Source organism: Lacerta agilis, chromosome 6 (assembly GCF_009819535.1).
Source record: "Lacerta agilis isolate rLacAgi1 chromosome 6, rLacAgi1.pri, whole genome shotgun sequence".
Lineage (NCBI taxonomy): Eukaryota > Metazoa > Chordata > Lepidosauria > Squamata > Lacertidae > Lacerta > Lacerta agilis.
This window is the reverse complement of record NC_046317.1, coordinates 34,602,260-34,624,352: the sequence shown is the minus strand read 5'-3', so window position 1 is coordinate 34,624,352 and position 22,093 is coordinate 34,602,260. Positions and strand designations below refer to the sequence as shown.

Genomic DNA, 22,093 nt, shown 5'->3' with positions numbered 1-22,093 from the left:
TTGTTTTTCTTTTTTAAAGGAAATAATGAGGTGTTTGTTTTCAAAGGTGTGCAATAGAAACCACTCCAGGTTGACTCTGGGGTGTCTAAATAGCTATTGCCAATATTGTAAATCTGCGGTGTCATTTTTCATATGTGGAAAGACATTTAGATAAGTTCAGAGACTAATAGGCTGCTTCTCGGGCTACATACATCTATATAAGCAGCCTATAAGGTTCTCCTTGTTTGCTTGGGTTATTGCAAAACAGATAGTGCTGAAGTTTAAAAGTGTATAACTTTGAATCCAAAGTTAGCATTCGTTTGTTCATTTTGTGAATTCTTTATATTTTAAGCTTTGATTTTCAGCAATGTTTTGTTTATATTTTATTTGCTTAGCATGCCACCTATAGCATTGTTTACTTAATTATTGAATGAATCTTCTTTGTCGTCCTTCAATAACATATTTTCAGGGTGATTCATTTTTATTTATGTAAACAATGACAACACAAGAATTTTAATGTACTCATGCACTGCACTCCCAGCATGTGAAAACTATATATTTCCAGCTTTGCCTGTACTGATCAGATTTATAGTGCATACAGCATTGCATGTATTGGGTTATTTTGTTTTTGTTTTTTGTTGGAGTATGAAATTACACAGGCTTATCCCATGCCATTAGAGCTGTGAGTGTGCAGCCTGTCTTGTGATTGATAGATCTGTAAAGTAGAGAAACACAGTGCCAAGAATGAAACGAAACTCTCCCGACATTAACATAATCCTTCTGAGGCCAACATTCCTCTTAGATTCTGATAGGGTTTTCCTGTCTTCTGTCTTTTAATAAATATCCATGAAGAACAAAACAGAAGTCCCCAATTGTATTAGAATGGTTTCTCATATGACGAAGCAGCAACTCAGCAACTCCTGGATCATATTTTGGAAACAGAGGGGGGAAAGTGAGTTAACTGGCAAATCAACTTACTCAGCTAGTGCAAAGCAAGACATTGGTGACCAGGTTACAGCTTCATGGTCAAAACAAAAAATAAAAATAAAAATCCTTCCAGTAGCACCTTAGAGACCAACTAAGCTTCATGGTGGTGGAGATGAAATACTTCAATTTTATACCTGTGTTGGTTTCTGCAAACAATTGCACAGGTATTGGCACCTGCATTTTGCAGCTGTTCCATGTGACCCTGTAGCAATTGCTAGTACTGTATGTAACTGAGTCTCTTCCTTCCTTGGTCTGCCTTAGTAGCAACAGCCTTTCAGGTAGCTGAGCAGCATAGGTAGCCTCCCTTTGTGCTCATTGTTAGTGCCATAAATACTAGAAACAAAGACATTACCGTATTGGCCCGAATACAAGCCGCACCTGAATATAAGCTGCACCTTTAAAATTTGGCAGCTTGGGAGCCACTGATGGGATGGGTGCCATTGCCCTGTGCTTCCGATGGCACTCATAGCAGCTGTTTCAGCAGAGATATTGTAAGGTCGCGAATATAAGCCGCACTTTAACTTTTCATAGTCGGAAAAAGTGTGACTTATATTTAGGCCAATATGGTATTTAAAGACAGAGCCACATGATGGGAAGCTTCACTTCCATTGGTGGCTGCTGCTTGCCATCTTAATTTACCCAAAATGCCTCAGCCTATAGATCTATTAAACGCCAATTGGCCACTGGCACTGGGCCTGACGAAAGAGAAAAGAACAAAACTTGGCTTTAGATTGTGATCTAGGGGGAGAGAGCTTAACCAAGTCTGAGCTTGGACAATATGCTAAGCTTAGCTGCCACTCTATATTGACCTAAAAGTACTAGGGAGGATCAACACAGCTTCAAACTCCTCCTGGGCACCCAACATGCTAATGACAAGCTATGATTTGACTTAACACTACATGAGAAATTGGCCATTGCGTTCTACTCAGAATATTTATATGTATTTGTTAATTTGTACTTTGTGCTGATTTGTTATATATTTCAAAACTCCTTTTGTACTAGAAATGCTCCTCTATCTTTTACAATTGGACACTGTACCATTTGATAATTGCATTTTTGGACTCTTGAATGTGGCTCTCCCCATCTCTCTCTCTCTCTCTCTCCCTCTCTCTCTCTCTCTCTCCCCCTCTCCCCCCCCTCCCCCCTTATGTCATTCTGCTCTTGACCTCTATTGAGAATGCAAGAATCTACTGGATAATTATCTACTATTATTGTAGATTATAGTAAATATATTTCCCTTGTCCCCTACTCCCAGGCTCAAGATGAGGAAAATTAATAGTGTATGGAGGTTTATTTCCACCATCTGCTTTATATTCTGAGGTTGCATAACATCAATTTTAGTTTTCTGTAAGATTGCCATGCGCATTGTCATGAGTATAACGTTAGTCAAATTACATAGACTAAATGCTGAATCGTTTTAACATGTGGAACTAATTTTTTTTTCTTCCCCCCATTCCTTCTTTGGCTTCAAAAAAAAGTATATTGATGACATTTTTGGTAGTTTTCCAGCTCTTCCTTACTCAGGGTAAATAGGGGTTTCGAAGAGGTTATGTCTAGAAATACAGTGTCCCAGTTGGGGCTTCAATCTTTCCCCCCTACATTTTTAATGGTCTCAGTTTGGATGTCTTCAAGTAACAGAGCATAGCTTTGAGCAATTACACTGTCCCATTGACTTCTATAAATAAAATAAAGCAGAGTGCAGAGAGCCTTCTGCCAGCTCAGGTTCTTTCAGAAATAGAGCCTAGTGGAACAGCCTCTAACATTGGTATAATCTGTTGTGGTAATAATAACTTGATCTTCACCCTTTTGGGATGTTTGGGCAAGGGTTTGATTGGCATAAGTCACTGAGAAAAGGAAGTGAAGGACCGATGTAATAAAGGTATTAAGAATTGGAGAAACTCTCCCAAAGTCTCCTTTCTGTCCATTTTGGTTTTGTTTTGTTCCTAAGATTCTCCCCCAAAGGCTAATTCCAGATGAGGGTTTGAAAATCTGTTTAATGAAGATGCTAGGTTAAATATGCTGGCCTGCATGAGATACAGGTATATTCGCTTTCTTAAGCAGTGCTGCAGTGTGCCAGCCATGCTTCCTCTCCAGGATTCCTCTTCACCCAGTTAAGATGCTCCCTGACTTTTGTCTTCCCCCCTAGATTCCTTAGCAAACTCTGGCCCCCATCAAAAGACAAAAAGCAAGTAATACGCTTCCGGCGGCGACGCAATCGCCGGGTGGTCGAGGGCAGCTTCGGGTCCGAAGCGCCCGGTCCATCCCGGGGGTTAGGAGCCGCGCTACCGCAGCGCGCGGCTCCGGTTGGGGTGCGGGAAGAGCGTCCCGCACCCTGGGCTCCCCGGCTGCGCCCGCGGAGGCTCCGAACCCTTCCCTTGCCCCCCCTGTAAAGGGGGAGTGGGGGTGAAGGGACAACGGAGCCGGGCTTACGGGGACATGCCCCAACCGGGATGTAAATGCGGCGGCAAAGCCCGCGGTGAGCGTCTAAGTTCTACCTGTGAAGAATGGAGCTAAAGGAACCCGGTGGTCGTGAGTAAATAATCTTGGCAGAAATCGTGTTTTTGGAACGATCCGGGGGGAAGGAGAAAGGCAGCCTGCCTCCCTCCCTTCGAGCCTAAGAAATTAACCAATTTGAGGGATTGCTGCCACAGAACTGGTTACAAAGTATTTAAAATCGATACATGAGACTGGCAAACTTTTTTCTTGGGAAGCTAACTAGCGGAAAATATCTCCATATAAAGTTGCAGTGTTTGCGCTCCAGCTTAGGAAAATGGCGACGAACAAAGAGACAGGGGAAGAAATATGATACCCATTTCCTCCTCCTCTGCCAGTATGTTGGGTTTCGTCCTTGAACTGGTATTGAACTCTGGACTAACAGATGAACAAAGGCTCACTGCCCTGAATGTGGAATTACTTTATAGAAAAGTCAAAGTCTTGTGTGGGGGTCTGAAATGGAACCAACTGCCCACAGAGGAGGCTTACAAAACTTTTGACACTTTGGAAGAAAGTCTTGCCAAAGAGCTGAGAGGGTGGATGGAAAGATGGAAAGAAATGAGTGAGCTACTTCGGAGAAGAAATTCGCTCTTTGGGGGTGGCAGCCCCAAGGCGATGTCAAGATTTGTTATATCCAGTCCCCGAGGTGTGAGCTCGGGGGCCAGGGACAGAGAATTAAGGTATTTACAAGAAGAAAAGGAATGTTACAAAGAACCGGAGAAGCTGAGAGAGGAAGAGATGGATACCTCGGAGCTCGTGGCAAGGAGAGTTTTGGACTGTGCCCGGATCTGTGGACGTTTGGAGAGGGAAGCTGCAAGGAAGTTCAGTGCTGATGCCATCAGGAGAAGAATAATGGACAGAGGGGGTGTGGGGTGAAGCATTAAGTAAAATCTAAAGCAATCTGTTATGGTATTTTGAAATCGGAGGGTGAACAGTGTCAACAATAGTTTGTTTTATTATTTGTTTGAACATGAAAGGAGATATTTCAAGTTTTTATGTTATAAGCAGCAGTTTAAAGGATAGAAGAGATAGATTTGATGAGGATGATTTGTGAGGATTTATGAGGATGTAGTATAAATAAAGTCAATTTAAGTGGTTAAAGTTTATAGATTAAGACGATTAAGATTAAGATGAAGATTAAGATGAATGTTTTACTTTATATATATAATTAAGATTAATTTTTTAAATGAAGAGGTTAAAAAGTAGATTGTGGATATAAACTCGAAGGTGAAAAGGCAGGGGAAGTCAACTGTCGAGATTGGAAAAAGAAATTTTTTTTTTTGAGATGTCTAATTAAGAAGAAAAATCATGGCAATTTTTGTATTAGATGTGTAATTGTATTTGTTTTGTATGTGTATAAATGTAGGTGTGGTTAAGGTTGTATGTTGTTATAAGTAAAAATGTCAATAAATTCTTATAAAAAAAACAAAAAACAAAAAGCAAGTAATACAGGTGGATGTGGAAATAAAGGGTTCTAACTAGCACATTTAATTGCTCAGGTGGCTCTGTGAGTTAAACCACAAAGCCTAGGGCTTGCTGATCAGAAGGTCGGCGGTTCAAATCCCTGCGACGGTGTGAGCTCCCGTTGCTCAGTCCCTGCTCCTGCCAACCTAGCAGTTCGAAAGCATGTCAAAGTGCAAGTAGATAAATAGGTACCGCTCCGGCAGGAAGGTAAATGGCGTTTCCGTGCGCTGCTCTGGTTAGCCAGAAGCGGATTAGTCATGCTGGCCACATGACCCGGAAGCTGTACGCCAGCTCCCTTGGCCAGTAATGCGAGATGAGCGCTGCAACCCCAGAGTCGGACACGACTGGACCTAATGGTCAGGTGTCCCTTTACCTTTTAACTGTCTTTTACCCCCCCTTTTAACAATCAACCAAAACTAAAACCAGTCAACGAAACTACAGTTTAATCAAATATAACAATTCAGAGCAGCAATAGCATACATCAAAACTAATTTGACCAAAACCTAAGAGAATACAACAGTCTTCAATTGGTGCCCAAGTTATGTAGGTGCCAAGAAGGACCTCTCAAGGAGCACATGCCTTAATTACAGCACAGAAAAAGGACTTCCTGTATCTCCACTTCCTATATTCAAGGGATAAGGCAGAAAAGGAATGGTATGAGTGGTCACACTTTGCTCATTTCAACTGTAGTTGGGAGGGGAAGTGTTTTGCCCCGTATTGGGAAAATATTTTATTGTTTCTGCTTCAGGGCTAGCTGTGTGTATGCTTGTGTACCGGTACTTTCTTTAGTTTTGTAAAATGTCAAAGGAAAGGGTTGACTCCTTCCCACCCCCAGCTTTGCTGCTACAGTACAAATTATAGCATCACTGGGGCTGCTTTTAAGTAAAAATAAATAAATGTTAGATCTGATCACATGTAGTTTGGCCATGAGCCTAGTCAGGCTAGGAGCTGCTGTTCCTCTTTTCCTCCCATCCATGCGAATGGCGATCTAGAATCAGCACAGATGCATGGAGCAGTATGCACTTTCAGATTTATTTAGTTATAAAAATTGTATACAGCCTACTGTAATGAACATCTCCAAGTGGTTTACATAGAAGTAATTAAAACAGAACACCATTTAATAAAACTGAGCATTAAAAATTAATTAATTTTAAAATTTTAAAAAGTGCCTATAATTAGAAAGTAAGAGTTGGTAAGAGTCTCTAGGCAAACTTGCATAAACCTAAGTTTTTGAGAGTTGTTTTAAGATGACCACTTCATGACTGAGGGTTGGTATTCCAAAGACTGGGTGCCATCACAAAGAGAGCCCACTTTTGCATTGTCCCCAAGGGAAATCTGCTGGTTGTGAAATGACCAGTAGGTCATTCATAAGAAAATCTTACAGGTGAGCTTGGTCTGTATCAGGGGACATAGTTCCGTTATATGTCCTTGTCCCAAGTTGTTTACAGCTTAAATGTCAACAACAAACTAATAGACCATGTACTACGTTACTAGGCTGGTTTACATTTTGATAAAGCATATGGTACAATTATAATATTAAGAGTTCACAATTTGTTGCTCATGGTGAGAGCCTGGATGGGTTCAACAGTGGCAGTGAAGGTGCTCAAAAGACAGAATGAGTGAGTGTCTGTTAGCACAGAGTGGGGCTCTCTCTCTGACTGAGAGGGGGGGTGAGTGGGTTGCATTGCACCAAGTAATAAATGGTGTGGGAACTGTTGATAGGACCATTTGGTTTTTCAGTGAATCGAATGTCCTGTTTTCTTCATCCACATATTTTGTTAAATTGGAATTTCTAATTGTTGTAGTTTAGGGTTTTTTTGCTATATAATAGAGCTGTTTATTTGTTTGATATTTATTGGACATACTTTGATGGATTTTGTAATTTCTGTTTATTGGTTTCCCCCTGTATATTATTATTTTACTTCATTGTTCCCCACTCTGGAATCGACAATATTCAATGAAGAGTGAATTATAAGTACTTCAGATAAATGTATAAATAAACCCAGCAGTTTTGTATATGCCATTTATGTTTAAACACGAATCAGTGATGGTAATTTGTCAGATATTCCACATACAGTATAGATAAATTAATGTCTGCCACATTTTCACAGTGTGTGATGCAGAGTGCAGAACTGCACTGCGTTATCCATATCAAAGGGCCCAACCACATATAATTCCAATCATGCTGCTTGCAATCACACAATTTTTCCTTCATTTAATTACAGGAACCATGGGGAGAGAAGATAGAACATTTCAATGATCACAGTATTCATGTGCTGCTGTTAGGTAGCAAAAATTAAGATTTGAAGCAATCATTTTCATAGTGGAAGATTTTATACTTATTTTTTCGACTCAAACAAATAAGAACTCTCACTTGAAAACATAAGCTAAGTAACCAAACAAGCGATTATTGGTATTCTTTTTTTCCTAACTATATTCATTATTTTTAATGCTGCTTCATAGATCTGTAAAAGCTCAGGTTAAGGGCTAGCTTCGTATTATGGATAGAAACCTCAGTGTTAGCTAAGAGGCTATTTCTTTGTTTCCTTTGATGTCCAGATATTCAGCAATTTGTGAGTGGAAAAGAAAATGCAGTTCATTTTGCATCAAAATGACACCTTTAATGTATTTTCTTCTGATGTTAAATTACCTTCTCTAAATTGGGTGGAGTGGGAAAGGTTTGTTTGTAGTCTAAGAAACTGATCAGAGCTTTTAATAAAGGGGATAGAATGAGAGGAAGTTTCAGTGTTGGGCCTTTTCACAATAGTTGTATCTTGCCTTTTTAATCCTTTTAGGCTCACTGGGACTTGTAAACTCAGAAGATTTACTGCCGCCCTCTCCAGGGGTGGCCTTAGCATTAAGAGTTCAGATTTCTTAAATTCCTGAAGTCCCCAAGAGGGAAAGGAATAAGGGAAAGTGACAGTCATAAGCTCAGTGGAACAAAATGTAAGATTATTCCACAGTGTTTTCTGTGACCAAGGATATGTCTTCCCTGAATGATGGCAAGAGGAGTGCTGAGGATAGAATTTGACCTGCCAAACTGCTGCTTATACTGTATCTTTATTTCCTTAGATGCTACATCTAGTTGAGATAAGGTACTTGCATCCTTGGCTGTGAATTGCCTTTTTTGCTACAGCTCTGTGATTTTTGGATGGAGGGTGGTATATAAATTTAATAAGCCAATTAATTAAAACTCTGTAAAGCACTGCACACAAAGTGTGGAGCTCAAAGAACTAAACGGGAGAATAAAATTAATATGATGAAGTGTTTTGAATCTGTTGTTGCTCAGTGTAGTCAACAATACGTTTAATTTTTAGAATAAGGTTCTTGGAAAGCAATTTAATCTTAATATTAACACATATGGCACACTTATGATCAAATTGCTGCAGTGCTTTGGCAGTAGGTTACACTCCCACCTTAATTAAATGTACTGTACTTGGTTTGTTCCTTTTCCATTTCCCCCCCAAAATGCTCTTCTTTGGTCCCATATTTCTTTAAAATAACTCATTGTTGGTTTTGCCTGTATGCCTATGATTGAAAGTAATTGAGCTTATTCGTGATTTAAACTATTGATTTAATAATGAGTTTCCCAATTTGTAACTCATTTATTTTCTGAGCAAAAGAGTGCATATTATACAGTTGTGGTAACAGTTAATACAGATTGGTCTGCAAGTAAATGAAGTTTTTATGATACAAGAAGCATTATCTAAAACAGGGGTCAGCAACCTAAGGACCATGGGCCGGAAGCGGTCTGCGGAGGTCATTTGACTGGCCCACGAGGCGCCCCAAACCAAGCCGCCCACTCGCGTGCTGCGCTAAAGTGGCGTAGCGTGGCATGGTGTGGGGACTTGCTTCTGCGGCGCCGGAAATCACATCTGTACACTTGCAGACTCCAGAAATCATGGGTGCATGCTCATGCACGTGCACAATCCAGACTACGGACGGATCTCTGCAGGACTGATCCAGCCCAGGCAAGATAAACCTTGCCGACCCCAATCTAAAACCTCTGACCAGGAAGCACAGATGTATTTTTGTGCCACATAATTATAGCTGCTTAGAGCAGAGATGAGGAGCCTATAGACCTCCATTTGCTGGACTCCAGCTTCCATAGCCACTGACAATTGGCAATGCTGTCTGGGGTTGATGGGAGCTGGAGTCCAAGGGCATCTGGAGGACCACAGGTCCCCCATTCCTAGCTTGCCAGCTACAGAAGGAGGTGGGAGCATTGTAAAATGAAAGTAATTCAGATTGGGATTTCTCTGTATGCATTCTATCACTTATGAAAATACAAGAGCTACACTCTTGGTTAAGCATGCTATATGGTAGCTCTTTGAATAACTGTGTTTCTACATGACATGAAAAATAAGTATTCATGCTATTTTGTTGATAGTTTTGAATATTCATAATTTGGCAGAATAATAAGTGGTACATATGGGTATTTAGTTACATGATATAGGCATATTAACAATATAAATTTATGAGCCTATAGAATAAAATGAAATTCTAAGTTTAGAAAGTGTAGAAAATAAATGGGGGAAATGATCATAACCTTTTTTCTATGGAAGTAAACTTTTTTCTTTTAAAATACATATGTATTATGTAAAGCAGTTGTGATGCAAATGTAGTTACTTTGCCTATACTTCTCTACTGATAAGAATAATAAATTTCCGTTTTGGTTTTGTACACAACTCTTCGCTAATTTGATTCGGGGGGGGGGGGGAGCTCCTTTGCACTCTAAACCACTTCCTCCAAACAGACTTCAAAGGGGCTCCTTGTAACTCCCAATTAGCTGATCAGCTGTTACAGCAACCTCCTTTGGAGCTCACAGTGTCAGCCAGCTGATTGGTGCAGTAAATGTGTCTTAAGAAGAGGTTGCTGTAACCATCAATCAGCAGATTGGCAGTCTTGGCAACCTCCCTAAAACATTGACTCTAAACTGCTTAGAGCCTATTTTGGCATTAAGTGGAACAACAACAACAACAACAGGTGATTGACAGGCATTCCTGCTCACCTGTCAGTGTTTGCCTGCAGCTTCAGTTCCCCACCTTCCGCCCAAAAGTAGGAAAGATAGATTGTTCTCAGGAGATGTTTGGTTTGTTACATGCATCCACTGAGTCCAAGATCCCCCTTCCTATTGCTTTGGGAACAGCCCATCACCAGTAGTGAGATGGTTACTGAAGGCCCTTGATGGCATTGGCTCAATGGAAGCTATGTACTGTCTCCTTTCTGCCGAAGCCAAGCCTTCTTAAGATCTTTGAGGGCAAGGATAGACTGAGCAGATGCCTGCCTCTGGGCTGGGAGCTAAGGTTGGATAGGCTTCCTCTCAGTATCCCTGTAGAAGGCTTGATTATTGCTTTGTAGGTAAGGGTTATCCACTTCTAAAACCTCTTAGCTCCCTCACTGCTGCTGGCCCAGATGCAGGAAAGATAAAGGAGAAGACCAGAAAGACATAGACTGGAGAACGCAAGCAAGAAGGGAGGGTGCGAGCAGAGCTGGTTTGTGTGCTGATGTGTGTGAGTAATATATGAACAATTTGGTTTTGTGTCTCCGAAAGGAGCCTTCACTTTTTCCGTGCAGTTCCCTTCAACAACATGTATGTATACAGTGGGTAAAGGGAGGTACAGAATGCTGCTGCTCCTTTTCTACCGCAGGGGTCCCAAAGCAAAGCCCGTTGAGTATAAGTGAAATCTAGACAGGCTCCTAATGAAATTTAGAACGAATTTTTTTTTTAAACCTTTTTGAAAAAGCTGTGTTGCATTAAATGTATGGTATATGTAAACAATTACTTTGTTTGGGGAAAGCCATGTTTGAAATGTGAAGCATAGCTATTTTAAATTCATACCACTTGCACTCAATGTCAGGCACTCTGGATGCAATATCCTATATATTTCCACAAAACACAAACATCTGTTTAATTTAATTATGGAAGCGTATGTGTTTTTAATGAAACTGCTGTGGTTTTTCCATCTCTTATTACCATAATTCTTTAATCTTCTCTTTTATATTACCTGTTCCGTATGTAGCTGCTTTTTTTACCTAAATATGCTCAGGCACTGATATTATACCGATGTGTCTAATCAATCTTTCTTAATTTTATTACAGCGGATATTCAACTCCTTTGTGTACACGGAAAAAATTTCAAATGGAGAAAGTGAAGTTCAACAGGTAAGAATTCCTTTGCTGATCAGCATTATATGGCAGTAACACTATAGTAGTAATCAACCTAAAATTTTATATCTGCAGTAGCTGGTTTCTGTTGTACGTTTGCTTTCGTATATGTCTAAAGTTATGATCTTTGTATGTAAGTAGGAGTTGAAGTCTGATAAATTTTGGCATGGGCAGATTTTAGCACAGCTTACTATTTCATGAATTGCATGGTTTCCCCCCCCCCCTTAAAAAGAGATAATTGAGGTTTGACTCAGTCATTCTGCATCTCTCTCCCCCTTGATGTCTGTAGATGGCTGCATTCATACTAGACTAGGATTCTCTAGTAAAGTTTCTCTGAGTGGAGAAAACAGCATTCAAACCTCCTGAAGTGTAAATAAGACAAAACAAAACAAAGGCAGTTCATCTGGAAGCACTTTTGCTTGTCCTCTGCCTGCGGGTGTGGGGTGAGGGGGGGGGAAAGCAGATCAAAGGATGATGGAATGAGCAGGGCCATGTGGGCCCACAGAGAAGGACCATTTGGAAGCAAAAAAGCCCGCAGCAGAAACAAAAAGAAGATGCAACTGCGTCAATTATCCCAGTGCTGATGATAAACACAAGGGGCGGGTTACATGGCCTTCTACACCGCACTGATTAGAGCTGGCAAGGAGGTCATTGGGCCCTCTGTTTTCTGAAATGCTTATAGAAAGGATATAAACTCCCCTCATCCCTGTATGTTCAAACATGCTAGGGCTTGTTCTAGGGTGTGTACTTCTTTCATATAGCGCTCCAGCTAGGCCTCTTGGGCTGAAGTGTCAACCTATGTGAACCGAGTTTTCCCTAGAAAACTTGGAACTCTCTTGCAGCTGAACATTGTGGGGAAACTGTACTGATTGCAGACCAGCTGACATTCCAGTGTTTGTCTGCCACAATTGATCTTCTCACAGATGAACTCTGGCAAGCTTCTCTGCAACCCCAGAGTTCCTCAGATAGAGAGCCACTGGCTTAGTGGCTATTGGGAAAAGAGTAGCAAAAGAAGAAAGCCCTTTCCTTCCTTTCCCCTGAGAAATCTCTCTTATGCATTAGTGTGAAGAGAAGTGTTTTTTAAAAGGGAACATAGAGTTGATCAATCTTCCATTATTCTGTGGGGAAAGGAAAGATGTTGCCACTTAATTCTCATTTGTGTCCTGTAATAGAAGCTAGAATCTTAATCTAAAGCAAGCACCCTTCTTTTCATATCAGGTTAGTTTTCAAACTAACAAAAACAACGTTTAAAAGTTTTACCTCATTTCTCACCCCATATTTTACTGGTAATGTAAATTTAGTGTTTCTTTATTTAGTATGGTTTTATCCTACCCAAATCCTTTCTTTAAGGAGTTCAGGGTTGTGTGCATGGTTCTTCCCCACCCCCCATTTTATCTTTACCACAACCTTGCAGAGTAGGCTAAGCTGAGATAAAGTGGTTGGCCCGAACAGCTTCATATCAGAGTAGAGATTTGTCCCTGGGTCTCCCTTGCCCTAGCTGGATCCTCTAACCACGCCTCACTGGCTATGTAAATGTGGAATATGTGCCCCATTGTAATAGTTACTAAGGCATGATGAGACATATCTTTGGTGGTGGGAGAAGTGGACAGTTGTCAGGCAAAGTGCAAGATCTTTTCCATCCCTTTCACTCCTTAGGCCAGTGGGTTTCCAAAATTTGTGTTCCCAGAATCCCTTGGACGGTGTGCTGAGAAATTTCCAAGCATGCCGTCATGTGTCAGTAGTACCCTTTCCCAATTACCATTAGGCAACCAGACTGCTTTCTCAAAATATAATAAATGAACATTTTTAAAAAAATGGAAATTGGCAGGAGAACACTTAAGTCTCCATGGTCATTCAGTAACAGACAAGAAAGTTGTCATACGTCTTTGAAAAAACACCTCACAAAGTTTTGAAGGGAGAGTTGTATGAAGCAGCTGTGTTGGAATTCATTTGTAGATTTGACACTATCAGACATGAGCTGAATAGAGACAAAGTGACTACTGCAGAAATTAATTGTCTCTGGTTATGTGTTTGCATCTCAGTATCTTTTGCTCTCTGGATTGGATTGCATTCACATTTGTGCTTTGCGTAGTAATAGGACTTATCTGTCTTGTGCATTGCTTGCATTCTGGTCTCACTTTGCAGTGTGTATATTCACGTCAACTGAGGATGACCCCAAGTTTATAGAGGTGGGATTTGACCCCCAAGTTCATGACACAAAAATGTATTTATCTTAGTGGCACCAAAATACTTTGTTGTTATATGCAGACTTAAAACAGAGTTTATTTAGTGATAGCCAATAAGTTCTAGTAGTACTGTCGTAGGCCTGGAGAACAGAGTTCAAGTCTTCACAATGCTCACTTGGGTGGACTCACTAGGCCTCACCAGCTTCACAGGTCATTTTGAGGCATTGCCTTCATACCAGGGTTCAAAATTAGCAGGCGCCAGGTGCATTTTGCACCTAAAGATTCTCCATTTGTGAGCACCTAAAAAAGTCTGGGTGCCAGTTTTTGAGCCTGGTTGACACACAAGGATTACTGAAATGTATGTGCTTTGAAGCCTTGAAGTAAATGTTAAGGATAGACAATAAGGAGTTTAACAACAAAGGGCAGAGTGTTTTGAAAACTGAAGTATGGTACCAATACTTTTATTGTCAACACCAAATTAAACTTGTATTAACAAGTTTATCTTCAGTGTATCTGAAGAAGTATGCATGCACACGAAAGCTCATACCAAGAACAAAGTTAGTTGGTCTCTTAAGGTGCCACTGGACAATTTTTTTATATATTTGTATCAACAATTTCTGCTAAAAATGTGATATTAACAATGTGTCACGTGAATTGTGTATTAATACATCCTTAACAAAATAATAAATTAAAAGTGTTGCCAACCCCAACCCCTCCCAGTGGTGACTAGACATTCTGTTTTGGTGCTCACAACCCAGGTCCCAAAAGCCACTTGGCTCCTAGCTTTTCAAACCTAGTTTCTAACACTGCTTCATATGTACACTTACCTGAAAGTCATTGAGGCTTACTTCTGAATAGACATGTATAGAATTGTGCTTTAAATGGGATAAACGCACGTGTCTGCCCCCAAGTTCCTGGGAGGAAGAGTATTTTCAGTCATCAAATGGGTGATTTTGGCTGGCTGGCAGTGTAAGTAGTCATGGCTGGAGACTTATTGAGTAATCCTTGCTGCTTATACCAGCCTTGTAAAAAATCAGTTGTCTGACCAAATTTTAGAAACTGAAATAAGATACTGGTACTGTCAGGGAGAGTTGACGTGACGACGACGACGATGATACTGTAATTGCAAGTACCCTCTCCGTTAAGGTAAAGGTAAAGGAACCCCTGACCATTAGGTCCATTCGTGTCCGACTCTGGGGTTGTGGCGCTCATCTCACGTTACTGGCCAAGGGAGCTAGCGTACAGCTTCCTGGTCATGTGGCCAGCATGGCGAAGACACTTCTGGCGAACCAGAGCAGCGCACGGAAATGCCGTTTACCTTCCTGCTGGAGTGGTACCAATTTATCTACTTGCACTTTGATGTGCTTTTGAACTGCTAGATGGGCAGGAGCTGGGACCGAGCAACAGGAGCTCACCCCGTCGCGGGGATTTGAACCGCCGACCTTCTGATCAGCAAGCCTTAGGCTTTGTGGTTTAACCCACAGCGCCACCCACGTGGGTTATAAAAACAGCTACCACCAATTTTCTATCTCCAATGAGCTTCTTGTTCTCCTAGATAGAATCATAGAATTGGAAGGGGCCTCAAACGTCTTCTGGTCCAACCTTCTGCCGCTGCAGCAAATCCAGTGCAAAGCCATCTCTAATGGGTGGTTAGCCAGTCTCTGCTTAAACCTCTCATGCATCCATCAGTTCTCAAGGCAGGCCTGTTTGGATGCTGTTCCACTCATAGCATCTGGATGTTCCTCCGGTTGTTTAGTCTAAATCCCCTTCCTTGTTATTTGAACCCATCTCAGCATACTTAGTGTCAAGAGGAAGCAGTTGATAATACCAGGTCACATGAACTGGCTATAAATGAGTGTTCACATATTCATTTTAATTAACAGGTTTATCACCTTGGCTTCCATTGCTGGCTAAGTGGCAGTGAGCTATGATAACTGATAACATGATAATTGATAATAGTGTCACGAAGAGTATCAAGATAATTGGTATATCCTTCAAGGAGTACACTGCTATCAGCCAAGTGCTGTGTATTACATTACCATTAGTCATGCTTAGGCTCATGTTGACATTGTTCAGTAGTTCTCTGAGTTCAGTAGTTCTCTAGTTAACCATTACTGTTCAGGGCAATATTCAATGTGAAGATTGGCTTTTGGAAGATACGGCTTAGAAATACTGGGCAACAGTTTTGAGTTCCAATATATATTTGACAAAAAAGTCGAGAGAAGCATGAATAGATTAGTGTGGTGCTATGGATAAAATATTTTAGTGACTATTTTAGCTTGGTCCTTTTTTTTAATCACAATTCTAAAACTGCTCTGTGGTAAAGTTCCTTTGTGGAAATATCAGAGAAGGTATCACTTATTTTCTTCTTTCTGCACACTTGATTTTTTTTACATTTCTCAATGAGCCTTTGGCAAACATACAAATTCTTTATACACCCATTTTTTTGCAATAGGAACCCATTTTCCAGGTATGACAGTGTTTTATCTTAATCACGTGTGCAAGGCATTCCTGTGGTCCCGCTAAGATGGCAGCCACTACGTGGAACTTATACCAGCGTAACTAGCTGGTATCCTTTGTTGCTCAATTTAAAAACATAGTAGCTACAGGGAGGGGGAGAGATGCAGAGTAACAACTGTGAAGATCATTTGAAAAGATCTCTAGCAATTCTGTCATCACCCACCAAATACACATCACTCCCAATAACAACCCATGTTTTGTGATGGCATTTCTCCTATGCACAAGCACAGCATCAATACCTTTTACAGAACAGGTGATGTCTCCTGTAGCCACAATGTGATGCTACAAGGTCTCTCTGAGGCTGTGCTCAGCTTGAACCCCTGTGGGGTTGTTTCCCCTCTGCTGCATTTCCAAGTTTCTATCTCCCACTGCTGTTCACATTCACCTGATTTCTTTCCTCAGGGTTGCTGAAGATTTTATCTGTGCATGGGCTGTGTCCTGTGTATGCTCCAAAGCCATCTGATCTGTTCACACCACAATGGAATGACTACTTCCATTTTCAAATCACGTGGAACCTGGTTTGAGTGCAGCAAAAATAAATATTTCTTTAAAAGCAATAGGACACAGATAGATTGCAGTTAATGTTGTGTGTGAACCTGTCTTTAAAAATGGTGACGGGAGCATGCTAGAGCTGCAGCAAACAATAATGTGAAAACACCTTAAGGTAGGAGACCAAATTCCCAGGAAGCCTAAGTTGTAGCCTGCAAACAACCACTATTTTCCCAGAGAGAATACCAGGGCCACACAAGGAAAGGCTTAACAATCACGGCAAGCTGCATGGAAGTAGCTGGAATATTCTGAACAGAAATCCCATAGCTGACACTAGGAGGAATGTTTGAGGCGTGCGTATCTTTATATGAAAAAGCAAATGGAAAATAGTTAGGTGTCTTTTGGTGTGGATTGCCTTCCGTGATTCACTTATCTTGGCTATATTGAGCTGCTTGTCAGTGGTATGTTCTCAAACCATCCTGTTCTGGCAGGAACTGGTTGGAGTTGTAGCCCAGGACACCTGGAGGCCTCCATGTTTAGGGAGGCTAATATAAACTAGCATGATAGCAATTGTCATTCCATTCGAGTACTCTGTCCTTGAAAAGCGACTAATGCTGGGCACTTCAAAGGATGTATTTAGGTAAGATATTTACAAACTATGCTTCTGGGAAAGAGATGAATTCCTTAATCCCAAACTATTATGTTTGGTTTCGCCCTTTTGAGTAGATAGTCTATGAATTCAAGTTTATTGATCAAGTAATCAGTTGACAAAGAGACTAGACAATAGTTCTATTCTGTTACTTAAAAACGGTATCCTGTGTGTGTTATTTCAGATTAAATTGTAACATTCCACATACCGGTAACTAGTAGCCAGAATCTGGCTGTGGAAACACATAGATTTGATTGTATTTCCCTCCTCTCCATTGATTCCTATGAGGGATAATTTTCTTTACCCTGGCTCTGTGAATGGCACAACATTTAGCTGTGGTTGCAGGTGAGAGGGAGGTTTGAAGGGTATAGGATTCAGTCCTCCTCTAACCTGTCTATTCATCCAGTCTGTGGCTTTATGCCCGCAGAATGGCACTGGTGAAGCAGATATACTGGCATACTGCTCACACACCACAGTAGTTCTGATGTGATTTAATTTCTGCCAGTTTAAATTGGTTCTGCTAGTACAGCAGAGTTTATGCCATATCTTACAAGGCTTCAGTTGGTTGCATCTTAAGTTAGTTGAACTTCGGTCCTACTGAAATAAAGAGAAAAGCTTAGGTATGACTTGGTTCCAATTGAAACAAATGTGACTTAAGTACAGCTTTGTCTTCCGTTTTTCTGCTTTTATTGCTTAAGAGTTTTATTTAACAGTCAAACTTTAAAAAAAGTATTCAGATTGTCTTACAAGAATTTATCTGCATAATAATGTGAAATGGTGATTTAAATTAAGCATTGATGAACTCATTTGGTAGCAACTGGTGTGGGTTCTAATTAATTATTCTCACCTTGAATGAGCAGACTTAAGAGACTGGAAGCAATACAGCAACAACAGTTCGGCCTAAACACTATAGGCAGACAGTTCTAAAGCATACAGTAGGTGGCTCCTCAAGTATGTAAATGAACATTATTGTAGAAGTGCATATTCCACAGACTGAAGTGGTCAAACAGGCATGTATAGGATAAGGTGACCCTTCAAATAAACTCTTCCTAAGTCATTCAGGGCTTTACATATTAATAGTGAAACTTTGAACTTGGCCAAGTAGCAAAATTGCTGCCAGTGCAGAACTTTGACCAGAGGTGCAATATGCTGATAGCATCTCACTCCTATCCATGCAGAATGGTGCAGCATCGTTACATAATGCAGTTTCTGGACCAACCAAAATGGAAGCCTCACATAGAGTGTATTGAGTAATCTAATTTTGAAGTTACTAATGCCTGCACTACTGTGATCAAGCTATCCCAGAAGCAGTCACAGTTGATGTACTAGCCTAAGCTGGTAAAAGGCTGTCCTAGCCTCCAAGGCCACCTGGGTCTTCAGTGACAAAGTTGGTTGCAAGAGCACCCCCAGACTGCAAACTTGCTTCTTCACATCTGATTTCAGACACTAGGACCGTACAAGTCAAGGTTATTAGTAGTAGTTATAATTTATGGTAAAGTCAGTAGTCCTCCTGGATCCAGGTGATGTTTCAAAAACAAAGCAAACATTGTATTTGAATGTACATCCTATGGAGACAAAATCCTATCACCATAAAGAATGGCCTCTGGATTGCTGCCAATTTTGGTACAGTGACAAAATGTCTCATGATATATATTCTAGGAATTTAATATTTAATTGAAGGGCATTTTTAAAAAGACCTATAATAAATATGGCAAAATATGCGATGTGCATGAAAATAATTTTTTTTATTATCCTGAGATACTTTTACCACTGTACATCCCAGACCACATAGTGTAGCCAAGACAACCTTCGTGTTGAAAACTTTGTGTGAATTTGAGAGCTAAAAGGATTATTGTCAAAGTAACTGTAAAATCTAGGCCTTTTGAAACCATCTTGATTCTTTCAGAGACAGTCTCATCGGCTTTATTTGAAGGATAATGCCTTTCACTGCCATTTTCTGGGTGGTCTGCACACCACTTAAAATCATATGGGTTAAATTATACAATGGGTTTTAGAAGAAGGGGGTGGTGGTGGTGGGGTTTCTGGTAAAGCCTCCAATATATATTGCTTACACCACGGCCCTAGATGCATACATTAACTCTTAACAATATGTAAATAAATGTCTAAACATTCTAAGTATTGTGACGAATACTTAGCTGTCAGAGAAGATAGATGAGGCCCCTGTAGAGTATAACTACCATGGATAAAAGCTCAGGATTGAAAAGAGCAAGAGAGTAAGTGAGCACTTCTGTTTTAATAATAACTTGGCTCTTTAGCGCTAATGAATCATGAGTACTGGAGGTTTATGTGTAGGGTAATATATACAAATGGTTCGTATTAAAACAAATGCAGACAAATTGTAAGCAAACCTAATCCTCCATCAGCCATTCCTCTTATTGTTCATTAACTTCTTAACTGACACTCTAAAAGCATTTATTGCCAGTTTGTCAGCTTAGAGAATGTTTCTGTTAGGTTACTGATTTCATAATCATGTTTTTATAATGTAGAAAATGTACCAATTTTCTGCAACCCAAACAAGTGGAAAAAATACAACTGTGGCTTAAAGTAAAAAAGAAAAGAAAATATTACTATGTTAAATTTTAATACTGTTTACTAAAACCTTAGATTTTATTCTTTAAAATTCAGAGTTGTCTGTCATTTGGAAGGGTATTTTCATGGAAGTCCTTCCCCACCTTTAATAGTAGGGAGCAAAGTCAGTATTGTGGGAGAGATTTAAGGAATAATGATGGGCATTGGAAGGGCTTACCCAGTAATAGAAAGATTCTATGATACATCATGTTTCTGCTGCATAGAGAATACATAATACAAAGCTTGAGAGATGGGGAAAAGAGTATTATTGGCAACATATATAAAATAAGTAATTATGAAACATTTTGCTATGATATATGATATGATGAGGTGCGAAGGACTTAAAGTCAGGAAAGTTAATTCTGCTTTTCAAAATATAGAGCAGCAGCAGCAGAGCTATGTAATTAATATCCACTCTCCGATAGCCTTCATGAAAATAACCTTGATTTATTCTACTCCAGCTAAGATGCTTTTCATATTACTTCCAGTTCCTCTCTGCTTCTGCACCAGACCTTGATATGTTAGGGATGCTTTCTTCTCTGTCAGTATTCCCACGTTGCTTCTGGTGATTTCAACATTCATGTTGATAAACTCTCTGAAACAATGTAAGGGGTCATGAAAATGGAACCCTAGGCTCTAATACTTTGCCTTCTGTACCACCAAGGCAGCATGTCTCCTGAAGGAATTGGTGGGTAGCCGTGTTGGTCTGCCATAGTCAAAACAAAATCGAAAATTCTTTCTAGTAGCACCTTAGAGACCAACTGAGTTTGTTCCTGGTATGAGCTTTCGTGTGCATGCACACTTCTTCAGATATCTGAAGAAGTGTGCATGCACACGAAAGCTCATACCAGGAACAAACTCAGTTGGTCTCTAAGGTGCTACTAGAAAGAATTTTCGATTTTGTCCTGAAGGAATGGCAGTCTGAATTGTGCTATCCAAATGTGGAGCGTCGACAACGTTACAAGCATCTGGTTAGGTGACTCAGGGAGACACTGCAGCTCCACCTTGTCCTATAAATCTTCAGCTCTGGAGACAGTTTTTCAATCTGTGTAGCATATCACAGCAAAAAGTCCCTGCTCACCACACTTACCCCACACTCTGCCTCTGGAATGCGACTATTTACCTCCCTCAAGATGTGCTGCTTTCTTCTAACATTTGGCTCATTGCTGTTGCCTCTGGAACTTGACTTTTTTCTTTTCTTTTTTTACTTGTCCTAGAGATTGCGCTGCTTGCTTCTAGCCCATCACACTAATGGCTTTCTCACTCCTGACCTTTGGGGATCTGAACTTTTTACAACTTGCATTCCTGCTGCTCGGTGGACCCTGACATAGAGTTGTCTTCTGCCCCCAACTGCTCCCTTTCACTTCCACTGTTGGAGTAAATACTCCTCTCAGTGGCATGGACATTATCTTGCTCTTGCTTCCTCTAAGAATCTCACTGTTGCTGCAGAATTTATCCTGACAATCCATTATATCTGCTTTCCCCAAATCTATTGAGGTTCCTTGAGGTTTTCGCCTTGGTTGTCTTCTAGTCTCTCTTTACCCACAGCTTTGAGTGCCATCTATGTGCTGATCACCTTAATCACTTCGGGGTGACTGTTTGAAGATTCTTAAGCCAGTCTAGGCCAGCCTACTGCCATTTACACATTATTCACTATTGGTAGTTAGCTGGCATTGGTCTGTGAACTCCTTTCTTGCTACTTAACAGGTGAACTTCAACCTAAAGCTTATTTCTGCTGTTCCGTATGGACTACTAGCATGTCCCCCACATTTGAGCAAGGGTTTGTCGATGGCAAGAACTTCCTTTCAACTACAAAAAAGTCAACAAAGGATAGTTAAAGAAACCAAGATTGTTCAGGAAAAGAAGGCACATTAAAAAGAGACATACAAGCTTTCTAATTAATTATTACCCTGTTGTCCTCTAGATGTTAGTTAAAAGGGAATCAGAGTTACTATCTTAAAGCATACAGAAGAATAGTGACTTCACATGTAATTATATAGAACAAAAAAAAAGGATTCAAGATGGCAGCACGGCAAGAGACTCAGCGTTGCTCCTCCAAAAAGGTTTTATCCGCTATTTTAAAAAGGTTTTTTTCATAAACACAAAACAACAATTTTAGCTTTAGAACAGAAAAACAAAAACAGGCCTGTTCCCCTACTGGCTACAGGTGGGGTGTCGAATTAATCTGACCAGTCAAGATGATAGTGTATCAGAGAGAATTCCTTCCTTTGTGGAAGTAAAATTCCTTCTGATAATAAGTCTATTATAACCCCACCATGGGATGAAAATATTTTGGGGCTTATCTGAAGTTCTTGCTAATGATGCACTTGTACATAAACTTCAATACTGAGAACGTCCTGTGAAAGGGAAGTAACATTTTAAAGAATTTGTTAGAAAGTTTTACCATGATTGCTGATCCGGACATTCCTAGCAGGGACTCTTGATCTGAGTTGATCAGAAAGACAAAACTAGTTGGAAATATTTTCCATGCACATCAGGAACGAAGGACAGGTTTGATTGGAACCTTTGGCTCTGTCTGTGCAGCATTTATAGTGAAGATGGATACAGA

The 22,093-nt window shown here is 40.4% G+C and overlaps 1 protein-coding gene across 1 annotated transcript in view; it reads left to right on the top strand.

Annotated features, from left to right (window-relative positions):
- CACHD1 (cache domain containing 1) overlaps window positions 1–22,093 on the top strand; it is a 132,478-nt gene that overhangs the window by 36,267 nt on the left and 74,118 nt on the right. Inside the window, exon 2 of the mRNA XM_033151889.1 lies at window positions 11,026–11,088. Coding sequence (XP_033007780.1) covers window positions 11,026–11,088 — 63 coding nt within the window. The remainder of the gene's footprint in view (window positions 1–11,025; window positions 11,089–22,093) is intronic.